Source organism: Oncorhynchus kisutch, linkage group LG26 (assembly GCF_002021735.2).
Source record: "Oncorhynchus kisutch isolate 150728-3 linkage group LG26, Okis_V2, whole genome shotgun sequence".
Taxonomy (NCBI): Eukaryota; Metazoa; Chordata; class Actinopteri; order Salmoniformes; family Salmonidae; genus Oncorhynchus; species Oncorhynchus kisutch.
Window position 1 is genome coordinate 50,169,045 of NC_034199.2, and position 25,019 is coordinate 50,194,063.

The 25,019-nt window shown below is 49.8% G+C and overlaps 2 protein-coding genes across 3 annotated transcripts in view; both read right to left on the reverse strand.

Moving 5' to 3' along the window:
- mpp4a (MAGUK p55 scaffold protein 4a) overlaps positions 1–5,359 on the reverse strand; it is a 54,479-nt gene extending 49,120 nt beyond the window's left edge. Inside the window, exons 1-2 of the mRNA XM_031806225.1 lie at positions 5,068–5,359; positions 389–510 (exon numbers count right to left, since the gene is read on the reverse strand). Coding sequence (XP_031662085.1) covers positions 389–499 — 111 coding nt within the window. The 5' untranslated portion in view covers positions 500–510; positions 5,068–5,359. The remainder of the gene's footprint in view (positions 1–388; positions 511–5,067) is intronic.
- A 16,892-nt stretch (positions 5,360–22,251) lies between these two features.
- The window catches only part of als2a (alsin Rho guanine nucleotide exchange factor ALS2 a), an 88,085-nt gene continuing 85,317 nt past the window's right edge, over positions 22,252–25,019 (reverse strand). For both annotated transcript variants that reach the window (XM_031805807.1, XM_031805806.1), the window contains 2 exons: positions 24,285–24,381; positions 22,252–24,131 (listed from right to left, as the gene is read on the reverse strand). In XM_031805807.1, coding sequence (XP_031661667.1) covers positions 24,093–24,131; positions 24,285–24,381 — 136 coding nt within the window. In that variant the 3' untranslated portion in view covers positions 22,252–24,092. The remainder of the gene's footprint in view (positions 24,132–24,284; positions 24,382–25,019) is intronic.

Genomic DNA, 25,019 nt, shown 5'->3' on the forward strand with positions numbered 1-25,019 from the left:
ATTAAAGAGGACTAGCATAGCGACTAGGATAACAAGCATTAGATACATATAATTCATGTACCATGTCACTATCATGTTTGTCTGTATGTATGGATTAAAAGGTATGGATTAAAAGGTATGGATTAAAAGGTATTGATTAAAAGGGTAGGGATTATTAGGTACAATCAGCATGTATGGTTGATAAGAAGCTAACTAACACTTAAAGCTGTCATTATGGTAGTATTATATACAGGTAATACCAAGAGGCCAAAATCTGGGTGATGTATGGTTTGGCTCATAAAGGGGTTGGATTAATGGTCAGATTTCAGACCCTGTATAAAAAAGGTAAAAATAAATATGACAGACTTTTAGCAGAGACTGTATAAAAATAAAATAAAAGATTTGAGACCTTGAGTAGGGACTGTAGCCAGGGGGCACTGAGAAGGCTGTAGAGGACTTCAGACCCACTGATGTCACTGTGGATAGCCAGCCTCACCTCCTCTGCCACACTGGACAGCATCTCTGTCAGACCTGGGCAGGGGGAGAGATTAAGATAAAGACATACAGCAGAGACAGAGACAAGGACCTGGACAGAGACAGGCAGAAGAAGAGACAGAGACAGACACCTAAACAGAGACAGGCAGAAGAAAAGACAGAGACAGGGACAGGCAGAAAAATAGACAAAGACAGGCAGGGATAAGGTCAGAGAAAGCGATAGGCAGAAGAAGAGACAAGGGCAGGATGAGAGACAAGGAGACGCAGGGATAGAGACAGGCAGAGACAGGGACAGGCAGGGACAAGCAGAGACAGGGACAGGAGCAGGGACAGAGACAGGGGCAGGAAGCGGCAAAGGACACACAGAGACAGAGAGAAACAGATGCAGATACAATAGAGCACACAGAAGGGGGTGGTGTAATCTAGTGAGGTAATGCTAGAAACATCTCTGACACAGGGGAGACAGAGACAATAGATATAGACACAGGGGAGAAGGAGACAATAGAGATAAAGACACAGGGGAGACAGAGACAATAGAGAGAAAGACACAGGGGAGACGGAGACAATAGAGATAAAGACACAGGGGAGATGGAGACAATAGAGATAAAGACACAGGGGAGAAGGAGACAATAGAGATAGACACAGGAGAGACAGAGACAATAGAGATAAAGACACAGGAGAGACAGAGACAACAGAGATAAAGACACAGGAGAGACAGAGACAACAGAGATAAAGACACAGGGGAGACAGAGACAATAGAGATGAAGACACAGGGGAGACGGAGACAATAGAGATAAAGACACAGGGGAGACAGAGACAACAGAGATAAAGACACAGGGGAGACAGAGACAATAGAGATGAAGACACAGGGGAGACGGAGACAATAGAGATAAAGACACAGGGGAGACAGAGACAATAGAGATGAAGACACAGGGGAGAGAGACAACAGAGATAAAGACACAGGGGAGACAGAGACAATAGAGATGAAGACACAGGGGAGACGGAGACAATAGAGATAAAGACACAGGGGAGACAGAGACAACAGAGATAAAGACACAGGGGAGACAGAGACAATAGAGATAAAGACACAGGGGAGACAGAGACAATAGAGATAAAGACACAATAGAGATAGAGAAAATAGAAGAAAATGTAATGGAACCCTGATGGTCCGCAAACATTCGGTAGAGGTATATGCCGCCACCTACTGTGTGGCCTGTATCCTACTGTCCTGGAGTGTCAATTCATAACACTGTGACACAAAGGGGAGGCTGGCTATCCACAGTGACATCAGTGGGTCTGAAGTCCTCTACAGGGTTAGAGTTAGGAGCATCCAGGGTTAGGAGCATCCAGGGTTAGGGTTAGGAGGATCCAGGGTTAGGGTTAGGAGCATCCAGGGTTAGAGTTAGGAGCATCCAGGGTTAGAGTTAGGAGCATCCAGGGTTAGGAGCATCGAGGGTTAGAGTTAGGAGCATCCAGGGTTAGGAGCATCCAGGGTTAGGTTTAGGAGCATGCAGGGTTAGGAGCATCCAGGCTTAGAGTTAGGAGCATCCAGGGTTAGGGTTAGGAGCATCCAGGGTTAGAGTTAGGAGCATCCAGGGTTAGAGTTAGGAGCATCCAGGGTTAGAGTTAGGAGCATCCAGGGTTAGAGTTAGGAGCATCCAGGGTTAGAGTTAGGAGCATCCAGGGTCAGAGTTAGGAGCATCCAGGGTTAGAGTTAGGAGCATCCAGGGTTAGAGTTAGGAGCATCCAGGGTTAGAGTTAGGAGCATCCAGGGTTAGAGTTAGGAGCATCCAGGGTTAGAGTTAGGAGCATCCAGGGTTAGGGTTAGGAGCATCCAGGGTTAGGGTTAGGAGCATCCAGGGTTAGAGTTAGGAGCATCCAGGGTTAGGGTTAGGAGCATCCAGGGTTAGAGTTAGGAGCATCCAGGGTTAGAGTTAGGAGCATCCAGGGTTAGAGTTAGGAGCATCCAGGGTTAGAGTTAGGAGCATCCAGGGTTAGAGTTAGGAGCATCCAGGGTTAGGGTTAGGAGCATCCAGGGTTAGGAGCATCCAGGGTTAGAGTGAGGAGCATCCAGGGTTAGAGTTAGGAGCATCCAGGGTTAGAGTTAGGAGCATCCAGGGTTAGGAGCATCCAGGGTTAGGAGCATCCAGGATTAGGAGCATCCAGGGTTAGAGTTAGGAGCATCCAGGATTAGGAGCATCCAGGGTTAGGAGCATCCAGGGTTAGGGTTAGGAGCATCCAGGGTTAGGGTTAGGAGCATCCAGGGTTAGAGTTAGGAGCATCCAGGGTTAGGAGCATCCAGGGTTAGGGTTAGGAGCATCCAGGGTTAGAGTTAGGAGCATCCAGGGTTAGGAGCATCCAGGGTTAGGGTTAGGAGCATCCAGGGTTAGGAGCATCCAGCGTTAGAGTTAGGAGCATCCAGGGTTAGGAGCATCCAGGGTTAGGGTTAGGAGCATCCAGGGTTAGAGTTAGGAGCATCCAGGGTTAGGGTTAGGAGCATCCAGGGTTAGAGTTAGGAGTATCCAGGGTTAGGAGCATCCAGGGTTAGGGTTAGGAGCATCCAGGGTTAGGGTTAGGAGCATCCAGGGTTAGGGTTAGGAGCATCCAGGGTTAGGAGCATCCAGGGTTAGGAGCATCCAGGGTTAGAGTTAGGAGCATCCAGGGTTAGAGTTAGGAGCATCCAGGGTTAGAGTTAGGAGCATCCAGGGTTAGGAGCATCGAGGGTAGGTAGGAGCATCAGGGTTAGGAGCATCCAGGGTTAGGGTAGGAGCATCCAGGGTTAGGGTTAGGAGCATCCAGGGTTAGGGTTAGGAGCATCCAGGGTTAGGGTTAGGAGCATCCAGGGTTAGAGTTAGGAGCATCCAGGGTTAGAGTTAGGAGCATCCAGGGTTAGAGTTAGGAGCATCCAGGGTTAGAGTTAGGAGCATCCAGGGTTAGAGTTAGGAGCATCCAGGGTTAGAGTTAGGAGCATCCAGGGTTAGAGTTAGGAGCATCCAGGGTTAGAGGTTAGGAGCATCCAGGGTTAGGGTTAGGAGCATCCAGGTTAGGGTTAGGAGCATCCAGGGTTAGGGTTAGGAGCATCCAGGGTTAGGGTTAGGAGCATCCAGGGTTAGGGTTAGGAGCATCCAGGGTTAGAGTTAGGAGCATCCAGGGTTAGGAGCATCCAGAGTTAGGAGCATCCAGGGTTAGGAGCATCCAGGGTTAGAGTTAGGAGCATCCAGGGTTAGAGTTAGGAGCATCCAGGGTTAGAGTTAGGAGCATCCAGGGTTAGAGTTAGGAGCATGCAGGGTTAGGAGCATCCAGGTTTAGGGTTAGGAGCATCCAGGGTTAGAGTTAGGAGCATGCAGGGTTAGGAGCATCCAGGGTTAGAGTTAGGAGCATCCAGGGTTAGGGTTAGGAGCATCCAGGGTTAGAGTTAGGAGCATCCAGGGTTAGAGTTAGGAGCATCCAGGGTTAGAGTTAGGAGCATCCAGGGTCAGAGTTAGGAGCATCCAGGGTTAGGGTTAGGAGCATCCAGGGTTAGGGTTAGGAGCATCCAGGGTTAGGAGCATCCAGGGTTAGAGTGAGGAGCATCCAGGGTTAGAGTTAGGAGCATCCAGGGTTAGGAGCATCCAGGGTTAGGAGCATCCAGGGTTAGAGTTAGGAGCATCCAGGGTTAGGAGCATCCAGGGTTAGGGTTAGGAGCATCCAGGGTTAGAGTTAGGAGCATCCAGGGTTAGGAGCATCCAGGGTTAGGAGCATCCAGGGTTAGAGTTAGGAGCATCCAGGGTTAGAGTTAGGAGCATCCAGGGTTAGGAGCATCCAGGGTTAGGGTTAGGAGCATCCAGGGTTAGAGTTAGGAGCATCCAGGGTTAGGGTTAGGAGAATCCAGGGTTAGGGTTAGGAGCATCCAGGGTTAGGAGCATCCAGGGTTAGGAGCATCCAGGGTTAGGAGCATCCAGGGTTAGGAGCATCCAGGGTTAGGAGCATCCAGGGTTAGGAGCATCCAGGGTTAGAGTTAGGAGCATCCAGGGTTAGGAGCATCCAGGGTTAGGGTTAGGAGCATCCAGGGTTAGAGTTAGGAGCATCCAGGGTTAGGAGCATCCAGGGTTAGAGTTAGGAGCATCCAGGGTTAGAGTTAGGAGCATCCAGGGTTAGAGTTAGGAGCATCCAGGGTTAGGAGCATCCAGGGTTAGAGTTAGGAGCATCCAGGGTTAGGGTTAACTTCCTTGGGGATCTGTTCTAAAAGTAAACATATGGGTGAAGTCAGGGATTAAATGCTAAAACAAACCTCATAGTTTTCTCTTATATAATGAGGGATTTATTATACTGTGATTAAAGTCCTTGGACGAGGTCAGATGGTAGATTGTACTGTGGTTTCTTAAAATGAATAGCTATTATTTTGAGTACAAAGAAAAACTACAATTTAATATGACCCGAGGAAGACTAGAGTAGAACTAAACGACTAGAGTGGATTGTATATATGTGATCAGTGGTATGACTGATTGTGATAGCTACGTTTATCCAAATAGTTGACTCTCTCTGATACAGGCAAGCCATCCCTGACAACAAACTTAACAATCAACGTTCACAAAAGTAAAAATTAAATCTTACCTTCTCAGACACTCCCTTAATCCTTGACCTCGTGAAACAGGTCTCTCCAGTGACGATCACCTTATATTTTAGGTCATGTTTCAGAACAAAGTACACAGTCCCGGTGACAACATGTCTGTGATTTTACAACAAAGCGTTCCTGGGGAAGGCAGACTGTAATCCCTCTCTATCCCAGTTAATCTCTGAGCAGCAGAGCGTATGAACAGAGCTCTCTCTTCTCTATCTCCCCTCTCTTTCCCTCTCTCCTCTCCTCCCCCCTCGTTTCCCCTCCTCCTCTCTCCTCTCCTCCCCCCTCGTTTCCCCTCCCCCTCTCTCTTCTCCTCCCCCCTCGTTTCCCCTCCCCCTCTCTCCTCTCCTCTCCCCCCCCCCCCCCCTCTCAGGGAGAAGAGCGCTCTTCATTGGCAGTCCTAAACTGGCACACAAAGCTTCTTAACCCTTTCTGTTTTTAGCCAGAGGGCCGGCTGGCATTAAGGACTGGCAGGAACAGGTCTTTCTGTTTTTAGCCTAGCCAGAGGGCCGGCTGGCATTAAGGACTGGCAGGAACAAGTCTTTCTGTTTTTAGCCTAGCCAGAGGGCCGGCTGGCATTAAGGACTGGCAGGAACAAGTCTTTCTGTTTTTAGCCTAGCCAGAGGGCCGGCTGGCATTAAGGACTGGCAGGAACAAGTCTTTCTGTTTTTAGCCTAGCCAGAGGGCCGGCTGGCATTAAGGACTGGCAGGAACAAGTCTTTCTGTTTTTAGCCTAGCCAGAGGGCCGGCTGGCATTAAGGACTGGCAGGAACAAGTCTTTCTGTTTTTAGCCTAGCTAGAGGGTCAGCTGGCATTAAGGACTGGCAGGAACAAGTCTTTCTGTTTTTAGCCTAGCCAGAGGGCCGGCTGGCATTAAGGACTGGCAGGAACAAGTCTTTCTGTTGTAAGCCAGAGGGCCGGCTGGCATTAAGGACTGGCAGGAACAAGTCTTTCTGTTTTTAGCCTAGCCAGAGGGCCGGCGGGCATTAAGTACTGGCAGGAACAAGTCTTTGTTTTTAGCCAGAGGGTCGGCTGGCATTCAGAACTGGCAGGAACAAGTCTTTCTGTTTTTAGCCAGAGGGCATTAAGGACTGGCCGGAACAAGTCTTTCTGTTTTTAGCCAGAGGGCCGGCTGGCATTAAGGACTGGCAGGAACAAGTCTTTCTGTTTTTAGCCTAGCCAGAGGGCCGGCTGGCATTAAGGACTGGCAGGAACAAGTCTTTCTGTTGTAAGCCAGAGGGCATTAAGGACTGGCAGGAACAAGTCTTTCTGTTTTTAGCCAGAGGGCCGGCTGGCATTAAGGACTGGCAGGAACCAGTCTTTCTGTTGTAAGCCAGAGGGCCGGCTGGCATTAAGGACTGGCAGGAACAAGTCTTTCTGTTTTTAGCCAGAGGGCCGGCTGGCATTAAGGACTGGCAGGAACAAGTCTTTCTGTTGTAAAGCCAGAGGGCAGGCTAGCATTAAGGACTGGCAGGAACAAGTCTTTATGTTGTAAGCCAGAGGGCAGGCTGGCATTAAAAACTACCACAAGGTAGTGTAAACACTGTCTTTTAACAATCCAATACATAACATGGTGAACAGGTTTTAGTACAGAGAGGCTAGAAAAGTGATCAAGATCTTCAATGAGACTTTCACAGTTTACCAATAAAATGGGCGGATGGTGAAGTAGATGGGACGGCAGGGTAGCCTAGTGGTTAGAGCTTTGGACTCAAACCGGAAGGTTGCAAGTTCAAACCCCCGAGCTGACAAGGTACAAATCTGTCGTTCTGCTCCTGAACAGGCCCTCATTGAAAATAAGAATTTGTTCTTAACTGACTGGTTAAATAAAGGTCAAATGAAAACAAATAGCCATACTTGGTATTCACATCTCAAATATAAATGAATTTACCACAATTCATTTCAATAGAGAGTTAGCAGTAATAGATAAGATTCTGCACCATAGAGAGGAAAATACATTGAGGAACTCTTTGGTCCTATGACAGTTTACTGACTTACTAATGACACTGCCTAGTCCAGATGACAATTTTTTTAAATTATATGAGCAAAACATATTTCATTTTATTTGGAATGCAAAGCCAGACAAAATTAAACGTGCCTATTTATAAAATTAAAATGAGTTTGGGGGGGGGGGGATAAAATGCTGAAATACTACAGCCTTAAACCTCTCACTAAAAGCTTCACTCATATATCAATTATACTTAAACCCCAGATGGTTCTCCAGTAGATTATTATGGAGGGCTCATCCTTTGATAAAAAAAAGCCTTTTCCCTCCTTTATACAGATTTAAGCCCTTTTCTTAAACAATTACTTATCCTCCAGAAAATACGAAAATAAGAAATATTACGACGAATGTTTAACGCAAATATACTGATTAAACAAAACATTATTTATTATGGTTAAACGGAGACAGACACGAAGCACGGAGACAGACACGTAACAAGCAAACAGACACGTAGCAAGCAGACAGACACGTAGCAAGCAGACAGAAACGTAGCACAGACAGAAACGTAGCACACAGACAGACACGTAGCACGCAGACAGACACGTAGCACGCAGACAGACACGTAGCACGCAGACAGACACGTAGCACGCAGACAGAGAAATATAGAACAGGCAACACAAAGCATTCACTACCCTGACCTGTAATACCCCCCACTACCCTGACCTGTAGTACCCCGCCCAACTACTCTGACCTGTAATACCCCCCACTACCCCGCCCCACTACCCTGACCTGTAATACCCCCCCACTACCCTGACCGGTAGTACCCCCCCACTACCCTGACCTGTAGTACCCCCCCACTACCCTGATCGGTAGTATCCCCCCACTACCCTGACCTGTAGTACCCCGCCCCACTACCCTGACCTGTAGTACCCCGCCCACTACCCTGACCTGTAGTATCCCCCCCACTACCCTGACCTGTAGTACCCCCCCCACTACCCTGACCTGTAGTACCCCGCCCCACTACCCTGACCTGTAGTACCCCGCCCCACTACCCTGAACTGTAGTACCCCCCCCACTACCCTGACCTGTAGTACACCGCCCCACTACCCTGACCTGTAGTATCCCGCCCCACTACCCTGACCTGTAGTACCCCCCCAAATACACCCGACCTGTAGTATCCCCCCCCCACTACCCTGACCTGTAGTATCCCACCCACTACCCTGACCTGTAGTATTCCCCCCACTACCCTGACCTGTAGTACCCCCCCCACTACCCTGACCTGTAGTATCCCCCCACTACCCTGACCTGTAGTATCCCCCCCCACTACCCTGACCTGTAGTATCCCCCCCACTACCCTGACCTGTAGTATCCCCCCCACTACCCTGACCTGTAGTATCCCCCCCACTACCCTGACCTGTAGTATCCCCCCCACTACCCTGACCTGTAGTACCCCCCCACTACCCTGACCTGTAGTACCCCCCACTACCATGTAGTATCCCCCCCCAGTACCCTGACCTGTAGTACCCCCCAGTACCCTGACCTGTAGTACCCCCCCCCCCAACTACCCTGACCTGTAATAACCCCCACTACCCTGACCTGTAGTACCCCCCCACTACCCTGACCTGTAGTACCCCGCCCCACTACCCTGACCTGTAGTATACCCCCACTACCCTGACCTTTAGTATACCCCCCACTACCCTGTAGTATCCCCCCCAGTACACTGACCTGTAGTACCCCCCCACTACCCTGACCTGTAGTATCCCCCCACTACCCTGACCTGTAATACCCCCCACTACCCTGACCTGTAGTACCCCGCCCCACTACCCTGACCTGTAATACCCCCCACTACCCTGACCTGTAGTACCCCGCCCAACTACTCTGACCTGTAATACCCCCCCACTACCCCGCCCCACTACCCTGACCTGTAATACCCCCCCCACTACCCTGACCGCTAGTACCCCCCCACTACCCTGACCTGTAGTACCCCCCCCACTACCCTGACCTGTAGTACCCCCCCACTACCCTGACCGGTAGTATCCCCCCACTACCCTGACCTGTAGTACCCCCGCCCCACTACCCTGACCTGTAGTATCCCCCCCACTACCCTGACCTGTAGTACCCCCGCCCCACTACCCTGACCTGTAGTACCCCCGCCCCACTACCCTGACCTGTAGTACCCCCGCCCCACTACTCTGACCTGTAGTACCCTGCCCCCACTACCCTGACCTGTAGTACCCCCCCACTACCCTGATCTGTAGTACCCCGCCCCACTACCCTGGCCTGTAGTATCCCGCCCCACTACCCTGACCTGTAGTACCCCCCCCAAATACACCCGACCTGTAGTATCCCCCCCCCACTACCCTGACCTGTAGTATTCCCCCCACTACCCTGACCTGTAGTACCCCCCCACTACACTGACCTGTAGTATCCCCCCCACTACCCTGACCTGTAGTATCCCCCCCACTACCTTGACCTGTAGTACCCCCCCCCCCCACTACCCTGACCTGTAGTAACCCCCCCCCCACTACCCTGACCTGTAGTACCCCCCCCCCCACTACCCTGACCTGTAGTACCCCCCCCCCCCACTACCCTGACCTGTAGTATCCCCTGACTACCCTGACCTGTAGTACCCCCCACTACCCTGACCTGTAGTATCCCCCCCACTACCCTGACCTGTAGTATCCCACCACTACCCTGACCTGTAGTATCCCACCACTACCCTGACCTGTAGTATCCCCCCCACTACCCTGACCGGTAGTATCCTCCCACTACCCAGACCTGTAGTATCCCCCCCACTACCCAGACCTGTAGTACCCCCCCACTACCATGACCTGTAGTAATCCCCCCCCACTACCCTGACCTGTAGTACCCCCCCCACTACCCTGACCTGTAGTATCCCACCACTACCCTGACCTGTAGTATCCCCCCCACTACCCTGACCGGTAGTATCCTCCCACTACCCTGACCTGTAGTATCCCCCCCACTACCCAGACCTGTAGTACCCCCCCCACTATCCTGACCTGTAGTAATCCCCCCCCACTACCCTGACCTGTAGTATCCCCCCACTACCCTGACCTGTAGTACCCCCCCCACTACCCTAACCTGTAGTACCCCCCCCCCACTACTCTGACCTGTAGTACCCCCCCCCCCCCACTACCCTGACCTGTAGTACCCCCCCCCCCACTACCCTGACCTGTAGTATCCCCCCCCACTACCCTGACCTGTAGTATCCCCCCCACTACCCTGAGCTGTAGTATCCCCCGCACTACCCTGACCTGTAGTATCCCCCCCACTACCTTGACCTGTAGTACCCCCCACTACCCTGACCTGTAGTATCCCCCCACTACCCTGACCTGTAGTATGCCACCACTACCCTGACCTGTAGTATCCCCCCCACTACCCTGACCTGTAGTATGCCCCCACTACCCAGACCTGTAGTATCCCCCCACTATCCTGACCTGTAGTAATCCCCCCCACTACTCCGACCTGTAGTGCCCCCCCCCCCCACTACCCTGACCTGTAGTACCCCCCCCCACTACCTTGACCTGTAGTACCCCCCCCCCACTACCTTGACCTGTAGTACCCCCCACTACCCTGACCTGTAGTATCCCCCACTACCCTGACCGGTAGTATCCTCCCACTACCCTGACCGGTAGTATCCTCCCACTACCCTGACCTGTAGTATCCCCCCCACTACCCTGACCTGTAGTACCCCCCCCACTACCTTGACCTGTAGTACCCCCCACTACCCTGACCTGTAGTATCCCCCACTACCCTGACCTGTAGTATGCCACCACTACCCTGACCTGTAGTATCCCCCCCACTACCCTGACCTGTAGTATCCCCCCCACTACCCTGACCTGTAGTATCCCCCCCCACTACCCTGACCGGTAGTATCCTCCCACTACCCTGACCTGTAGTATCCCCCCCACTACCCAGACCTGTAGTACCCCCCCACTATCCTGACCTGTAGTAATCCCCCCCCACTACTCCGACCTGTAGTACCCCCCCCCCACTACCCTGACCTGTAGTACCCCCCCCCACTACCTTGACCTGTAGTACCCCCCCCCACTACCTTGACCTGTAGTATCCCCCACTACCCTGACCTGTAGTACCCCCCCCCACTACCCTAACCTGTAGTACCCCCCCCCACTACTCTGACCTGTAGTACCCCCCACTACCCTGACCTGTAGTACCCCCCCCCACTACCCTGACCTGTAGTACCCCCCCCACTACCTTGACCTGTAGTACCCCCCCCACTACCTTGACCTGTAGTACCCCCCACTACCCTGACCTGTAGTACCCCCCCACTACCCTGACCTGTAGTACCCCCCCCCCCACTACCCTGACCTGTAGTATCCCCCCCACTACCCTGACCTGTAGTACCCCCCCCACTACCTTGACCTGTAGTACCCCCCCCCCCCACTACCTTGACCTGTAGTACCCCCCACTACCCTGACCTGTAGTATCCCCCACTACCCTGACCTGTAGTACCCCCCCCACTACCCTGACCTGTAGTACCCCCCCCCCACTACCTTGACCTGTAGTACCCCCCCCCACTACCTTGACCTGTAGTACCCCCCACTACCCCGACCTGTAGTATCCCCCACTACCCTGACCTGTAGTACCCCCCCCACTACCCTAACCTGTAGTACCCCCCCCCCACTACCTTGACCTGTAGTACCCCCCCACTACCCTGACCTGTAGTACCCCCCCACTACCCTAACCTGTAGTACCCCCCCCCACTACCCTAACCTGTAGTACCCCCCCCACTACCTTGACCTGTAGTAACCCCCCACTACCCTGACCTGTAGTACCCCCCCACTACCCTGACCTGTAGTACCCCCCCCCCACTACCCTGACCTGTAGTACCCCCCCCCCCCACTACCCAGACCTGTAGTACCCCCCCACTACCCTGACCTGTAGTACCCCCCCCACTACCTTGACCTGTAGTACCCCCCCCCCCCCACTACCTTGGCCTGTAGTACCCCCCACTACCCTGACCTGTAGTAATCACCCCCCACTGCCCTGACCTGTAGTAACCCCCCCCCCCCCCACTACCCTGACCTGTAGTACCCCCCCCAACTACTCTGACCTGTAGTACCCCCCCCCACTACCCTGACCTGTAGTACCCCCCCCCCCCCACTACCCTGACCTGTAGTATCCCCCCCCACTACCCTGACCTGTAGTATCCCCCCCACTACCCTGAGCTGTAGTATCCCCCGCACTACCCTGACCTGTAGTATCCCCCCACTACCTTGACCTGTAGTATCCCAGCACTACCCTGACCTGTAGTATCCCCCCACTACCCTGACCGGTAGTATCCTCCCACTACCCTGACCTGTAGTACCCCCCCCACTACCCTAACCTGTAGTACCCCCCCCACTACCCTAACCTGTAGTACCCCCCCCACTACTCTGACCTGTAGTACCCCCCCCCCCCACTACCCAGACCTGTAGAACCCCCCCACTACCCTGACCTGTAGTAATCCCCCCCCACTACCCTGACCTGTAGTACCCCCCCCCCCCCACTACCCTGACCTGTAGTACCCCCCCCCCCCCCCCCACTACCCTGACCTGTAGTACCCCCCCACTACCCTGACCTGTAGTATCCCCCCCACTACCCTGACCTGTAGTATCCCCCCCCCCCACTACCCTGACCTGTAGTACCCCCCCACTACCCTGACCTGTAGTACCCCCCCCACTACCCTAACCTGTAGTACCCCCCCCCACTACCCTAACCTGTAGTAGCCCCCCACTACCCTAACCTGTAGTACCCCCCCCCCACTACCCTAACCTGTAGTACCCCCCCACTACCCTAACCTGTAGTACCCCCCCCACTACCCTAACCTGTAGTACCCCCCCACTACTCTGACCTGTAGTACCCCCCACTACCCTGACCTGTAGTAACCCCCCCCCACTACCCTGACCGGTAGTATCCTCCCACTACCCTGACCTGTAGTATCCCCCCACTACCCAGACCTGTAGTACCCCCCCACTACCCTGACCTGTAGTATCCCCCCCACTACCCAGACCTGTAGTACCCCCCCACTACCCTGACCTGTAGTAATCCCCCCCCCACTACCCTGACCTGTAGTACCCCCCCCCACTACCCTGACCTGTAGTACCCCCCCACTACCCTGACCTGTAGTACCCCCCCACTACTCTGACCTGTAGTACCCCCCACTACCCTGACCTGTAGTAACCCCCCCCCCCACTACCCTGACCGGTAGTATCCTCCCACTACCCTGACCTGTAGTATCCCCCCACTACCCTGACCTGTAGTATCCCCCACTACCCTGACCTGTAGTATCCCCCCCGCTACCCTGACCTGTAGTATCCCCCCCGCTACCCTGACCTGTAGTAACCCCCCACTACCCTGACCTGTAGTATCCCCCCCACTACCTTGACCTGTAGTACCCCCCACTACCCTGACCTGTAGTATCCCCCCCACTACCTTGACCTGTAGTACCCCCCACTACCCTGACCTGTAGTATCCCCCCACTACCCTGACCTGTAGTATCCCACCACTACCCTGACCTGTAGTATCCCCCCCACTACCCTGACCGGTAGTATCCTCCCACTACCCTGAACTGTAGTAATCCCCCCCACTACCCTGACCTGTAGTACCCCCCCCCCACTACCTTGACCTGTAGTACCCCCCACTACCCTGACCTGTAGTACCCCCCACTACCCTGACCTGTAGTATCACCCCCCCTACTACCCTGACCTGTAGTATCCCCCCCCACTAACCTGACCTGTAGTACCCCCCCCCCTACTAACCTGACCTGTAGTAACCCCCCCCACACTAACCTGACCTGTAGTACCCCCCCCCCTACTACCCTGACCTGTAGTACCCCCCCCCCACTACCCTGACCTGTAGTACCCCCCCACTACCCTGACCTGTAGTTTCCCCCTCACTACCCTGACCTGTAGTATCACCCCCCCACTAACCTGACCTGTAGTACCCCCCCACTACCCTGACCTGTAGTACCCCCCCCCCACTACCCTGACCTGTAGTACCCCCGCCCCACTACCCTGACCTGTAATAACCCCCACTACCCTGACCTGTAGTATCCCCCCCCACTACCCTGACCTGTAGTACCCCCCCACTACCCTGACCTGTAGTACCCCCCACTACCCTGACCTGTAGTACCCCCCACTACCCTGACCTGTAGTACCCCCCCACTACCCTGACCTGTAGTATCCCCCCCCCCACTACCCTGACCTGTAGTATCCCCCCCACTACCCTGACCTGTAGTATCCCCCCCCCACTACCCTGACCTGTAGTACCCCCCCCACTACCCTGACCTGTAGTACCCCCCCCCACTACCCTGACCTGTAGTACCCCCCCACTACCTTGACCTGTAGTACCCCCCCACTACCCTGACCTGTAGTATCCCCCCCACTACCCTGACCTGTAGTACCCCCCCACTACCCTGACCTGTAGTATCCCCCCACTACCCTGACCTGTAGTACCCCCCCACTACCCTGACCTGTAGTACCCCCCCCACTACCCTGACCTGTAGTACCCCCCCCCACTACCTTGACCTGTAGTACCCCCCCACTACCCTGACCTGTAGTATCCCCCCCCACTACCCTGACCTGTAGTACCCCCCACTACCCTGACCTGTAGTACCCCCCCCACTACCCTGACCTGTAGTACCCCCCCCACTACCCTGACCTGTAGTACCCCCCCACTACCTTGACCTGTAGTACCCCCCCCACTACCCTGACCTGTAGTATCCCCCCCCACTACCCTGACCTGTAGTACCCCCCCCACTACCCTGACCTGTAGTACCCCCCCACTACCCTGACCTGTAGTACCCCCCCCACTACCCTGACCTGTAGTACCCCCCCACTACCCTGACCTGTAGTACCCCCCACTACCCTGACCTGTAGTATTCCCCCCCACTACCCTGACCTGTAGTACCCCCCACTACCCTGACCTGTAGTACCCCCCACTACCCTGACCTGTAGTACCCCCCACTACCCTGACCTGTAGTATCCCCCCACTACCCTGACCTGTAGTACCCCCCCACTACCCTGACCTGTAGTATCCCCCCACTACCCTGACCTGTAGTACCCCCCCACTACCCTGACCTGTAGTATCCCCCCACTACCCTGACCTGTAGTACCCCCCACTAATAGCTATTTGTTCACATGGAAATTAAGTAATAAAACAAGTTCTAGTCTCAGCCATTTATTTTATTGTCCTTTTTAAATAGTTATTTTTTTGTTCAGAAACACATTTCATAATCAGATTTCATACATTTTAGTTAATGAAGTGTTAGAAACATGTCACTGAGTGTTAAAAAATGTTAGTAATTTTGTCACAATAACAAACTCACATAGATCTGCTGGAATAAACAAGTTATGACATAATGACCAGGGATGACATAGTGACCAGGTATGACATAGTGACCAGGTATGACATAATGACCAGGGATGACATAGTGACCAGGTATGCCTATCAGGGATGACATAGTGACCAGGTATGCCTATCAGGGATGACATAGTGACCAGGTATGCCTATCAGGGATGACATAGTGACCAGGTATGACATAATGACCAGGTATGCCTATCAGGTATGACATTATGACCAGGTATGCCTATCAGGGATGACATAGTGACCAGGTATGCCTATCAGGGATGACATAGTGACCAGGTATGACATAATGACCAGGTATACCTATCAGGGATGACATAATGACCAGGTATGCCTATCAGGTATGACATAGTGACCAGGTATGCCTATCAGGGATGACATAGTGACCAGGTATGCCTATCAGGGATGACAGTGACCAGGTATGCCTATCAGGGATGACATAGTGACCAGGTATAACATAATGACCAGGTATGCCTATCAGGGATAACATAGTGACCAGGTATGACAATGACCAGGTATGCCTATCAGGGTTGACATAGAGACCAGGTATGACATAATGACTAGGTAAGCCTATCAGAGATGACATAGTCACCAAGTAAGCCTATTAGGGATGACATAATGACCAGGTATGACATAATGACCAGGTATGCCTATCAGGGATGACATAGTGCCCAGGTATGCCTATCAGGGATGACATAGTGCCCAGGTATGCCTATCAGGGATGACATAGTGACCAGGTATGCCTATCAGGGATGACATAATGACCAGGTATGCCTATCAGGGATGACATAGTGACCAGGTATGACATAATGACCAGGTATGCCTATCAGGGATGACATAGTGACCAGGTATGCCTATCAGGGATAACATAGTGACCAGGTATGACAATGACCAGGTATGCCTATCAGGGTTGACATAGTGACCAGGTATGACATAATGACCAGGAATGTCTATCAGGGATGACATAGTGACCAGGTATGACATAATGACTAGGTAAGCCTATCAGAGATGACATAGTCACCAAGTAAGCCTATTAGGGATGACATAATGACCAGGTATGACATAATGACCAGGTATGACATAATGACCAGGTATGCCTATCAGGGATGACATAGTGACCAGGTAAACCTATCAGGGATGACATTGTCACCAGGTAAGCCTATTAGGTATGACATTGTCACCAGGTAAGCCTATCAGGGATGACATAGTGACCAGGTATGACGTAATGACCAGGTATGCCTATCAGGATGACATAGTCACCAGGTAAGCCTATCAGGATGACATAGTCACCAGGTAAGCCTATTAGGGATGACATTGTCACCAGGTAAGCCTATCAGAGCCCTTTTCTGCACTCCCCAGTCACGTGTCTGTCCCCCTAATATGTTTCTCTGGCAGGTCCTCTGTTTAGATAGGCTATATATGTCCCCCTTTCTTTAACAGAATGCCCCTTCGTATAAATACAATCCCTTTATCAGGTTAAATTAACCTCAATGAACTTTTCCTAAACCCCTGAGGAGTATCAATACCTCCAATGCATGATGAAATGTAACTTTGATCTCTCTCTCTAATGAAATGCCATAAGGAGAATTTTTATTGTCAGTCTAGTAGCAGCGTAGTAATATGAATGACATTTTTTGTGATTTTGTAAAAAAAATGATAAGTTCACCATCATTTGCTCAAAGTGAAGTCTGTGTTAGTATTTGTTTCACGCCAGGCTTTTCTAACCAGACTGTCACACCAGGCCTTCCTAACCAGACTTTCACACCAGGCCTTCCTAACCAGACTGTCACGGCAGGCCTTCCTAACCAGCCTGTTAGGCCTTCCTAACCAGACTGTCACACCAGGCCTTCCCAACCAGACTGTCACACCAGGCCTTCCCAACCAGACTGTCACACCAGGCCTTCCCAACCAGACTGTCACGCCAGGCCTTCCTAACCAGACTGTCACGCCAGGCCTTCCTAACCAGACTGTCACGCCAGGCCTTCCTAACCAGACTGTCACGCCAGGCCTTCCTAACCAGACTGTCACACAAGGCCTTCCCAACCAGACTGTGGCACGCCAGGCCTTCCTAACCAGACTGTCACACCAGGCCTTCCTAACCAGACTGTCCCGCCAGGCCTTCCAAACCAGACTGTTCCGCCAGGCCTTCCTAACCAGACTGTGGCACACCAGGCCTTCCTAACCAGACTGTGGCACGCCAGGCCTTCCTAACCAGACTGTGGCACGCCAGGCCTTCCTAACCAGACTGTCCCACCAGTCCTTCCTAACCAGACTGTCACACCAGGCCTTCCCAACCAAACTGTCACACCAGGCCTCCCTAACCAGACTGTCCCGCCAGGCCTTCCTAACCAGACTGTCCCGCCAGGCCTTCCTAACCAGACTGTGGCACACCAGGTCTTCCTAACCAGACTGTGGCACGCCAGGCCTTCCTAACCAGACTGTGGCACGCCAGGCCTTCCTAACCAGACTGTCCCACCAGGCCTTCCTAACCAGACTGTCACACCAGGCCTTCCTAACCAGACTGTCACACCAGGCCTTCCTAACCAGACTGTCACGCCAGGCCTTCGTAACCAGCCTGTTAGGCCTTCCTAACCAGACTGTCATACCAGGCCTTCCTAACCAGACTGTCACACCAGGCCTTCCTAACCAGACTGTGGCACGCCAGGCCTTCCTAACCAGACTGTGGCACGCCAGGCCTTCCTAACCAGACTGTGTCACAGCAGGCCTTCCTAACCAGACTGTGTCACACCAGGCCTTCCTAACCAGACTGTCACACCAGGCCTTCCTAACCAGACTGTGGCACGCCAGGCCTTCCTAACCAGACTGTGTCACAGCAGGCCTTCCTAACCAGACTGTCACAGCAGGCCTTCCTAACCAGACTGTGTCACACCAGGCCTTCCTAACCAGACTGTCACAGCAGACCTTCCTAACCAGACTGTCACAGCAGGCCTTCCTAACCAGACTGTCACAGCAGGCCTTCCTAACCAGACTGTGTCACACCAGGCCTTCCTAACCAGACTGTCACACCAGGCCTTCCTAACCAGCCTGTTAGGCCTTCCTAACCAGCCTGTGTCCCAGCAGGCCTTCCTAACCAGCCTGTGTCCCAGCAGGCCTTCCTAACCAGCCTGTTAGGCCTTCCTAACCAGCCTGTGTCCCAGCAGGCCTTCCTAACCAGCCTGTTAGCCCTTCCTAACCAGACTGTCCCAGCAGGCCTTCCTAACCAGCCTGTTAGGCCTTCCTAACCAGACTGTGTCCCAGTATAAAGACACATCTATGTGCCAAATTGCAAATAGCCTTTATTAGTTGCATATTTTGTTTTACACAAATCAAATCTAAAAAGGGATCAATCATGAGAACTATATTTCTTAGTGATGTTATAATGGCTAACTATTAGCTTGGATTATTCAGTTGAACAATAATAGCAGTCTTGATTTAAGGCAGTCTACAGTGTCTGAACTACAAAGATAATGTAACACAGTACCCATACTAAGGGCGGCAGATAAGCTACCGATTAACATTGGGCAAGTAACCAAAAAAAGGTTTCTGGATTGAATCCCTGAGCCGACCAGGTGAAAAATGTCTGACACCTGGACGTGACTCTCCGAGCGTGTCTCATGGCGAGGTGGGATATGCAAAAATAAGTTTCCATTTCACACCTCCTACAGGTTACCCACTTGTACATGCAATGATACAGAACAAATATAAGTTCTCCCTAGTTGACCCTTTTTCAAAATGCTAACATGCTACAACTCTTTAATACAGACTCTAATATAACAACAATAAAATATACACTCCTTGGCATATTTTTATATATTCTATATTTTTCTCCCAATACATTTTTTTTCCTAAATATTTTGTAAACATTTTCCAGTGTCTTTCATGATTTAAAAATCTGTCTTTCCCTCATTAGAATGAGTTGGCACAATCCTATCAGTGTTAACAAAATCATTGCACATTCCAACTCAATGTGGAGTTTCTCAATAGTTATCGGTTGCAAGAAACAAAGATATTTCTGAGTCAGGATTAAAGATAGTCAGGATTAAAGAAAGTCAGGATTAAAGAAAGTCAGGATTAAAGAAAGTCAGGATTAAAGAAAGTCAGGATTAAAGAAAGTCAGGATTAGGGTTGCAAAGGGTCGGAAACTTTCTGGTAAATTTCCGGAATTTTTCCATGGGAAGTTAAGCCCCGGGAATTTGGGGAATTCTGCTTAAATTAATTTTAAAAAGTTATCTTATAACAGTGAACCTTTTTGTGGGATACACATAAGGCAATTCTAGGTCTTGTGGCATATTTTGGTCAAACTATCCCCAATTCAATGGAATTGCAACCCTCTACATGTGCAGTGCATTCTTCCATCACATGTACAGCTGATTCTCAAGATCTTACACACTAATGAGATGCTATTGAGCCCACACTACTACACTGTCTGAGCCAAGGACTAGATGCTTTCTGGTAAATTTTTATTACAATACTGGGTGAATATATGAATATATATAAAATGATGAATCAGACACCTTATCGAACAGCTCATAGTCCTCCTGGAATCAGAAGTTTGTTTTGACTCAATGGAGGAACGTAGTCAGAGAAATGCTGATGAATGTCCTGCTCGAGCTGTGTATGCAACTGGTTCACCTCTGATGCTCACAGGCAATGTGTATTGGAAGAGATTTCGGAATGTTTTTCGTCCAGCATACACCCCTCCAACCAGAGACATGCTTTATCTACTCATTTGCTGGATGCAGAGTTCAGAGTTCAAGTGAAGGTCAAACAAATCATAGACAAAGCAGACTGTATTGCAATCATCTCTGATAGGTGGTCGAATGTTCGTGGGCAAGGAATAATTAACTACATCATCTCCACCCCTCCACAAGTATTCTACAAGAGCACAGACACAAGGGACAACAGACATACCAGTCTCTACATTACAGATGAGCTGAAGGCAGTCAATGACCTTGGACCACAGAAAGTATTAGCACTGGTGACAGACAATGCTGCCAACATGAAGGCTGCTTGGTCTAAAGTGGGAGGAGTCCTACCCTCACATCACACCCATTGGCTGTGCTGCTCATGCATTGAATCTTCTCCTCAAGGACATCATGGCACTGAAAACAATGGATACACTCTACAAGAGAGCCAAGGAAATGGTTAGGTATGTGAAGGGTCGTCAAGTTATAGCAGCAATCTACCTCACCAAGCAAAGTGAGAAGACTAAGAGCACCACATTGAAGCTGCCCAGCAACACCCGCTGGGGTGGTGTTGTCATCATGTTTGACAGTCTCCTGGAGGGGAAGAAATGGCCATATCACAGTCTGCCGATATGGACCGCCCCATCAAGAGGATCCTCCTGGATTATGTATTTTGGGAGAGAGTGGTAAGCAGCCTGAAACTCCTGAAACCTATAGCAGTAGCCATTGCACAGATTGAGGGAGACAATGCCATCCTGTCTGATGTTCAGACTCTGCCTGCAGATGTAAGAGAAGACATCTGTACTGCCCTGCCCACTTCACTGTTGCTCCAAGCAGAGGAAACAGCATCAAAAAGAAGGGCAAGGTTCTTGGCAGTTGGTGAAGTACACTTCCAAGCAAGGGCTTTGGGATGGAGATGCAATATGGCAGTCGTGACAACATATCTCATCAGCCACCTGATGGAAGGGACTTTGTGGATCTGAGGCTCTTTCCCCTGTTGCCTCCATCATCCTCCAAACCCCACCAGCACCAGCCACCTCAGAGCGCAACTGGTCCTTGTTAGGGAACACACACACCAAAGCACGCAACAGGCTGACCAAGGGTTGAAATATTAGTGTCAATATTTGAGGCTTTTTGAGCCCGACAACGAGCCATCCCCAACAAGGTTGGAAAGTGACAGTGAAGATGAGGCCTCCGAGTCTGATGTTAAAGAGGTGGACATTGAGGAGGTCCAGGGAGAAGACATGGAAGCCTGAGAGGAAGACAACCAAAGTTTTAGTTTCTAGACTATCATTTTACAGATGTATGTTGAAAACATTTTTGGGAGATGCAATGGATCATTGGGGATTATTCAATATTGCCTTTCTTTCGTTGTTCAGTGAAATCATCCCATGTGAAAAGTCTACTCATTTAATTAAAGTTCAATTCGTAACTAAAATATATTCACTGCTCAAAAAAAATAAAGGGAACACTAAAATAACACATCCTAGATCTGAATGAATGAAATATTCTTATTAAAAACTTTTTTCTTTACATAGTTGAATGTGCTGACAACAAAATCACACAAAAATGATCAATGGAAATAAAATGTATCAACCCATGGAGGTCTGGATTTGGAGTCACAATCAAAATTAAAGTGGAAAACCACACTACAGGCTGATCCAACTTTGATGTAATGTCCTTAAAACAAGTCAAAATGAGGCTCAGTAGTGTATGTGGCCTCCACGTGCCCCGGACACTGGACACTATGCTGACAGACACAGCAAACCTTCTTGCCACAGCTCACATTGATGTTCCATCCTGGATGAGCTGCACTACCTGAGCCACTTGTGTGGGTTGTAGACTCCGTCTCATGCTACCACTAGAGTGAAAGCACCGCCAGCATTCAAAAGTTACCAAAACATCAGCCAGGAAGCATAGGAACTGAGAAGTGGTCTGTGGTCACCAACTGCAGAACCACACCTTTATTGGGGGGGGGGGTCTTGCTAATTGCCTATAATTTCCACCTGTTGTCTATTCCATTTGCACAACAGCATGTGAAATGTATTGTCAATCAGTGCTGCTTCCTAAGTGGACAGTTTGATTTCACAGAAGTGTGATTGACTTGGAGTTACATTGTGTTGTTTAAGTGTTCCCTTTATTTTTTTGAGCAGTGTATTTTTTTTCTATTGGAAGAATTTAATCATTTGCAAAAATGTCTACTTATGATAAGGTAAAAGGTTTCTGTTTCTGTCTCCATATATGGTAAATATATCCAACGCAAAAATAATCTACATTGAAATGGTATTCATATAAATGTGCATATATTTCCATTAATTCCCATATTTTCCCGTTAATTCCCACATGAAGTTTCCACCTCTGAATATTCCCCAAAAAGTGCAGGATAAAAGACAGTCAGGATTAATGATAATCAGGATTAAAGATAGTCAGTCAGGATTAAAGATAGTCAGTCAGGATTAAAGATAGTCAGTCAGGATTAAACATAGTCAGGATTAAAGATAATCAGTCAGGATTAAAGATAGTCAGGATTAAACATAGTCAGTCAGGATTAAAGCTAGTCAGTCAGGATTAAAGCTAGTCAGTCAGGATTAAAGCTAGTCAGTCAGGATTAAAGCTAGTCAGTCAGGATTAAAGCTAGTCAGTCAGGATTAAAGATAGTCAGTCAGGATTAAAGCTAGTCAGTCAGGATTAAAGCTAGTCAGTCAGGATTAAAGCTAGTCAGTCAGGATTAAAGCTAGTCAGTCAGGATTAAAGCTAGTCAGTCAGGATTAAAGCTAGTCAGTCAGGATTAAAGCTAGTCAGTCAGGATTAAAGCTAGTCAGTCAGGATTAAAGCTAGTCAGTCAGGATTAAAGCTAGTCAGTCAGGATTAAAGCTAGTCAGTCAGGATTAAAGCTAGTCAGTCAGGATTAAAGCTAGTCAGTCAGGATTAAAGATAGTCAGTCAGGATTAAAGATAGTCATGATTAAAGATAGTCAGTCAGGATTAAAGATAGTCAGTCAGGATTAAAGATAGTCATGATTAAAGATAGTCAGTCAGGATTAAAGATAGTCAGTCAGGATTAAAGATAGTCATGATTAAAGCTAGTCAGTCATGATTAAAGATAGTCGTGATTAAAGATAGTCAGTCAGGATTAAAGATAGTCAGTTAGGATTAAAGATAGTCAGTCAGGACTAAAGATAGTCATTCAGGATTAAAGATAGTCATTCAGGATTAAAGATAGTCAATTAGGATTAAAGATTGTCAGTTAGGATTAAAGATAGTCAGTCAGGATTAAAGATAGTCATTCAGGATTAAAGATAGTCAATTAGGATTAAAGATTGTCAGTTAGGATTAAAGATAGTCAGTCAGGATTAAACAGTCAGGATTAACGATAGTCAGTCAGGATTAAAGATAGTCAGTCAGGACTAAAGATAGTCAGTCAGGACTAAAGATAGTCAGTCAGGACTAAAGATAGTCAGTCAGGACTAAAGATAGTCAGTCAGGACTAAAGATAGTCAGTCAGGACTAAAGATAGTCAGTCAGGATTAAAGATAGTCAGGATAAAACAAAAAAAGATTCTTCAATCTTCTCAGGGTGGTTGCATAAAAGTTCCCTTTGTCATAAGGCAGCAGTACCTGAAATCTAGACCTCTCTTTTCACTGTATCTCTTAAACATTTAGTATACATGTTTCTAATTGTATTTCTCATGCGCTGGCCTTTGTTATAATTGTTTCACAAATTCCCTTCGTGCACTTTGTATTGGTTTGTTACTTTTGGTGAAGCAGGGTTCCCTTTTGGTGAAGCAGGGTTCCCTTTTGGTGAAGCAGGGTTCCCTTTTGGTGAAGCAGGGTTCCCTTGCAAAAGAGACGTCGGCCTCAATGGGACTTCCCTGTATAAATAATGGTAAAAAAACAACAACATGTTTTTAGCCAGGGGATAATCCATCTCTGGTTGTCTGGAGTCGACGGAATGAGAAATGGGACCCTCCGCCGACTTCCATTGTAGAAGGCACCTCCTCTTCCCTATGTCGTCTTCTCCTGTTGGATCTGAAAACAGCAAGCCTGGACAAGGACATGTCGAGAAAATCAATCAATGGATCCCTCATAATAAATTCTGAAATAATCAATAAATCCACTTTCCAAACTAGAAAAGTAATATGTTCTTGAAGAAAAATAGTTTGCTTGCTTCAGCTGCGGAAAAGTACTGAGTGTTACCTTGAGTGTGGTGAACATGAGTCCCAGCTCTCCGTGCTGCAGATAGGGGTCCATTAGATCTTCTATCAAACTCACCTCAGCAGCCAGGTTCCTCATCCTAAAACAGGGACAAAGCTATCTGCACCTTGAATGGGACTGCAATGTAGGAAACTAGCTTTAAAACATAGAAATGTTGTCTCTGCAGCCTGTTGTCAGTAGGAGTAATGCCTCCTGTCCTCAGTAGTAACAGTAGTAATGCCTCCTGTCCTCAGTAGTACTGCCTCCTGTCCTCAGTAGTAATGCCTCCTGTCCTCAGTAGTAATGCCTCCTGTCCTCAGTAGTAATGCCTCCTGTCCTCAGTAGTAATGCCTCCTGTCCTCAGTAGTAATGCCTCCTGTCCTCAGTAGTAATGCCTCCTGTCCTCAGTAGTAATGCCTCCTGTCCTCAGTAGTAACAGTAGTAATGCCTCCTGTCCTCAGCAGTACTGCCCCCTGTCCTCAGTAGTAATGCCTCCTGTCCTCAGTAGTAATGCCTCCTGTCCTCAGTAGTAATGCCTCCTGTCCTCAGTAGTAATGCCGCCTGTCCTCAGTAGTAATGCCGCCTGTCCTCAGTAGTAACAGTAGTAATGCCTCCTGTCCTCAGTAGTAACAGTAGTAATGCCTCCTGTCCTCAGTAGTAATGCCTCCTGTACTCAGTAGTAACAGTAGTAATGCCTCCTGTCTTCAGTAGTAATGCCTCCTGTCCTCAGTAGTAACA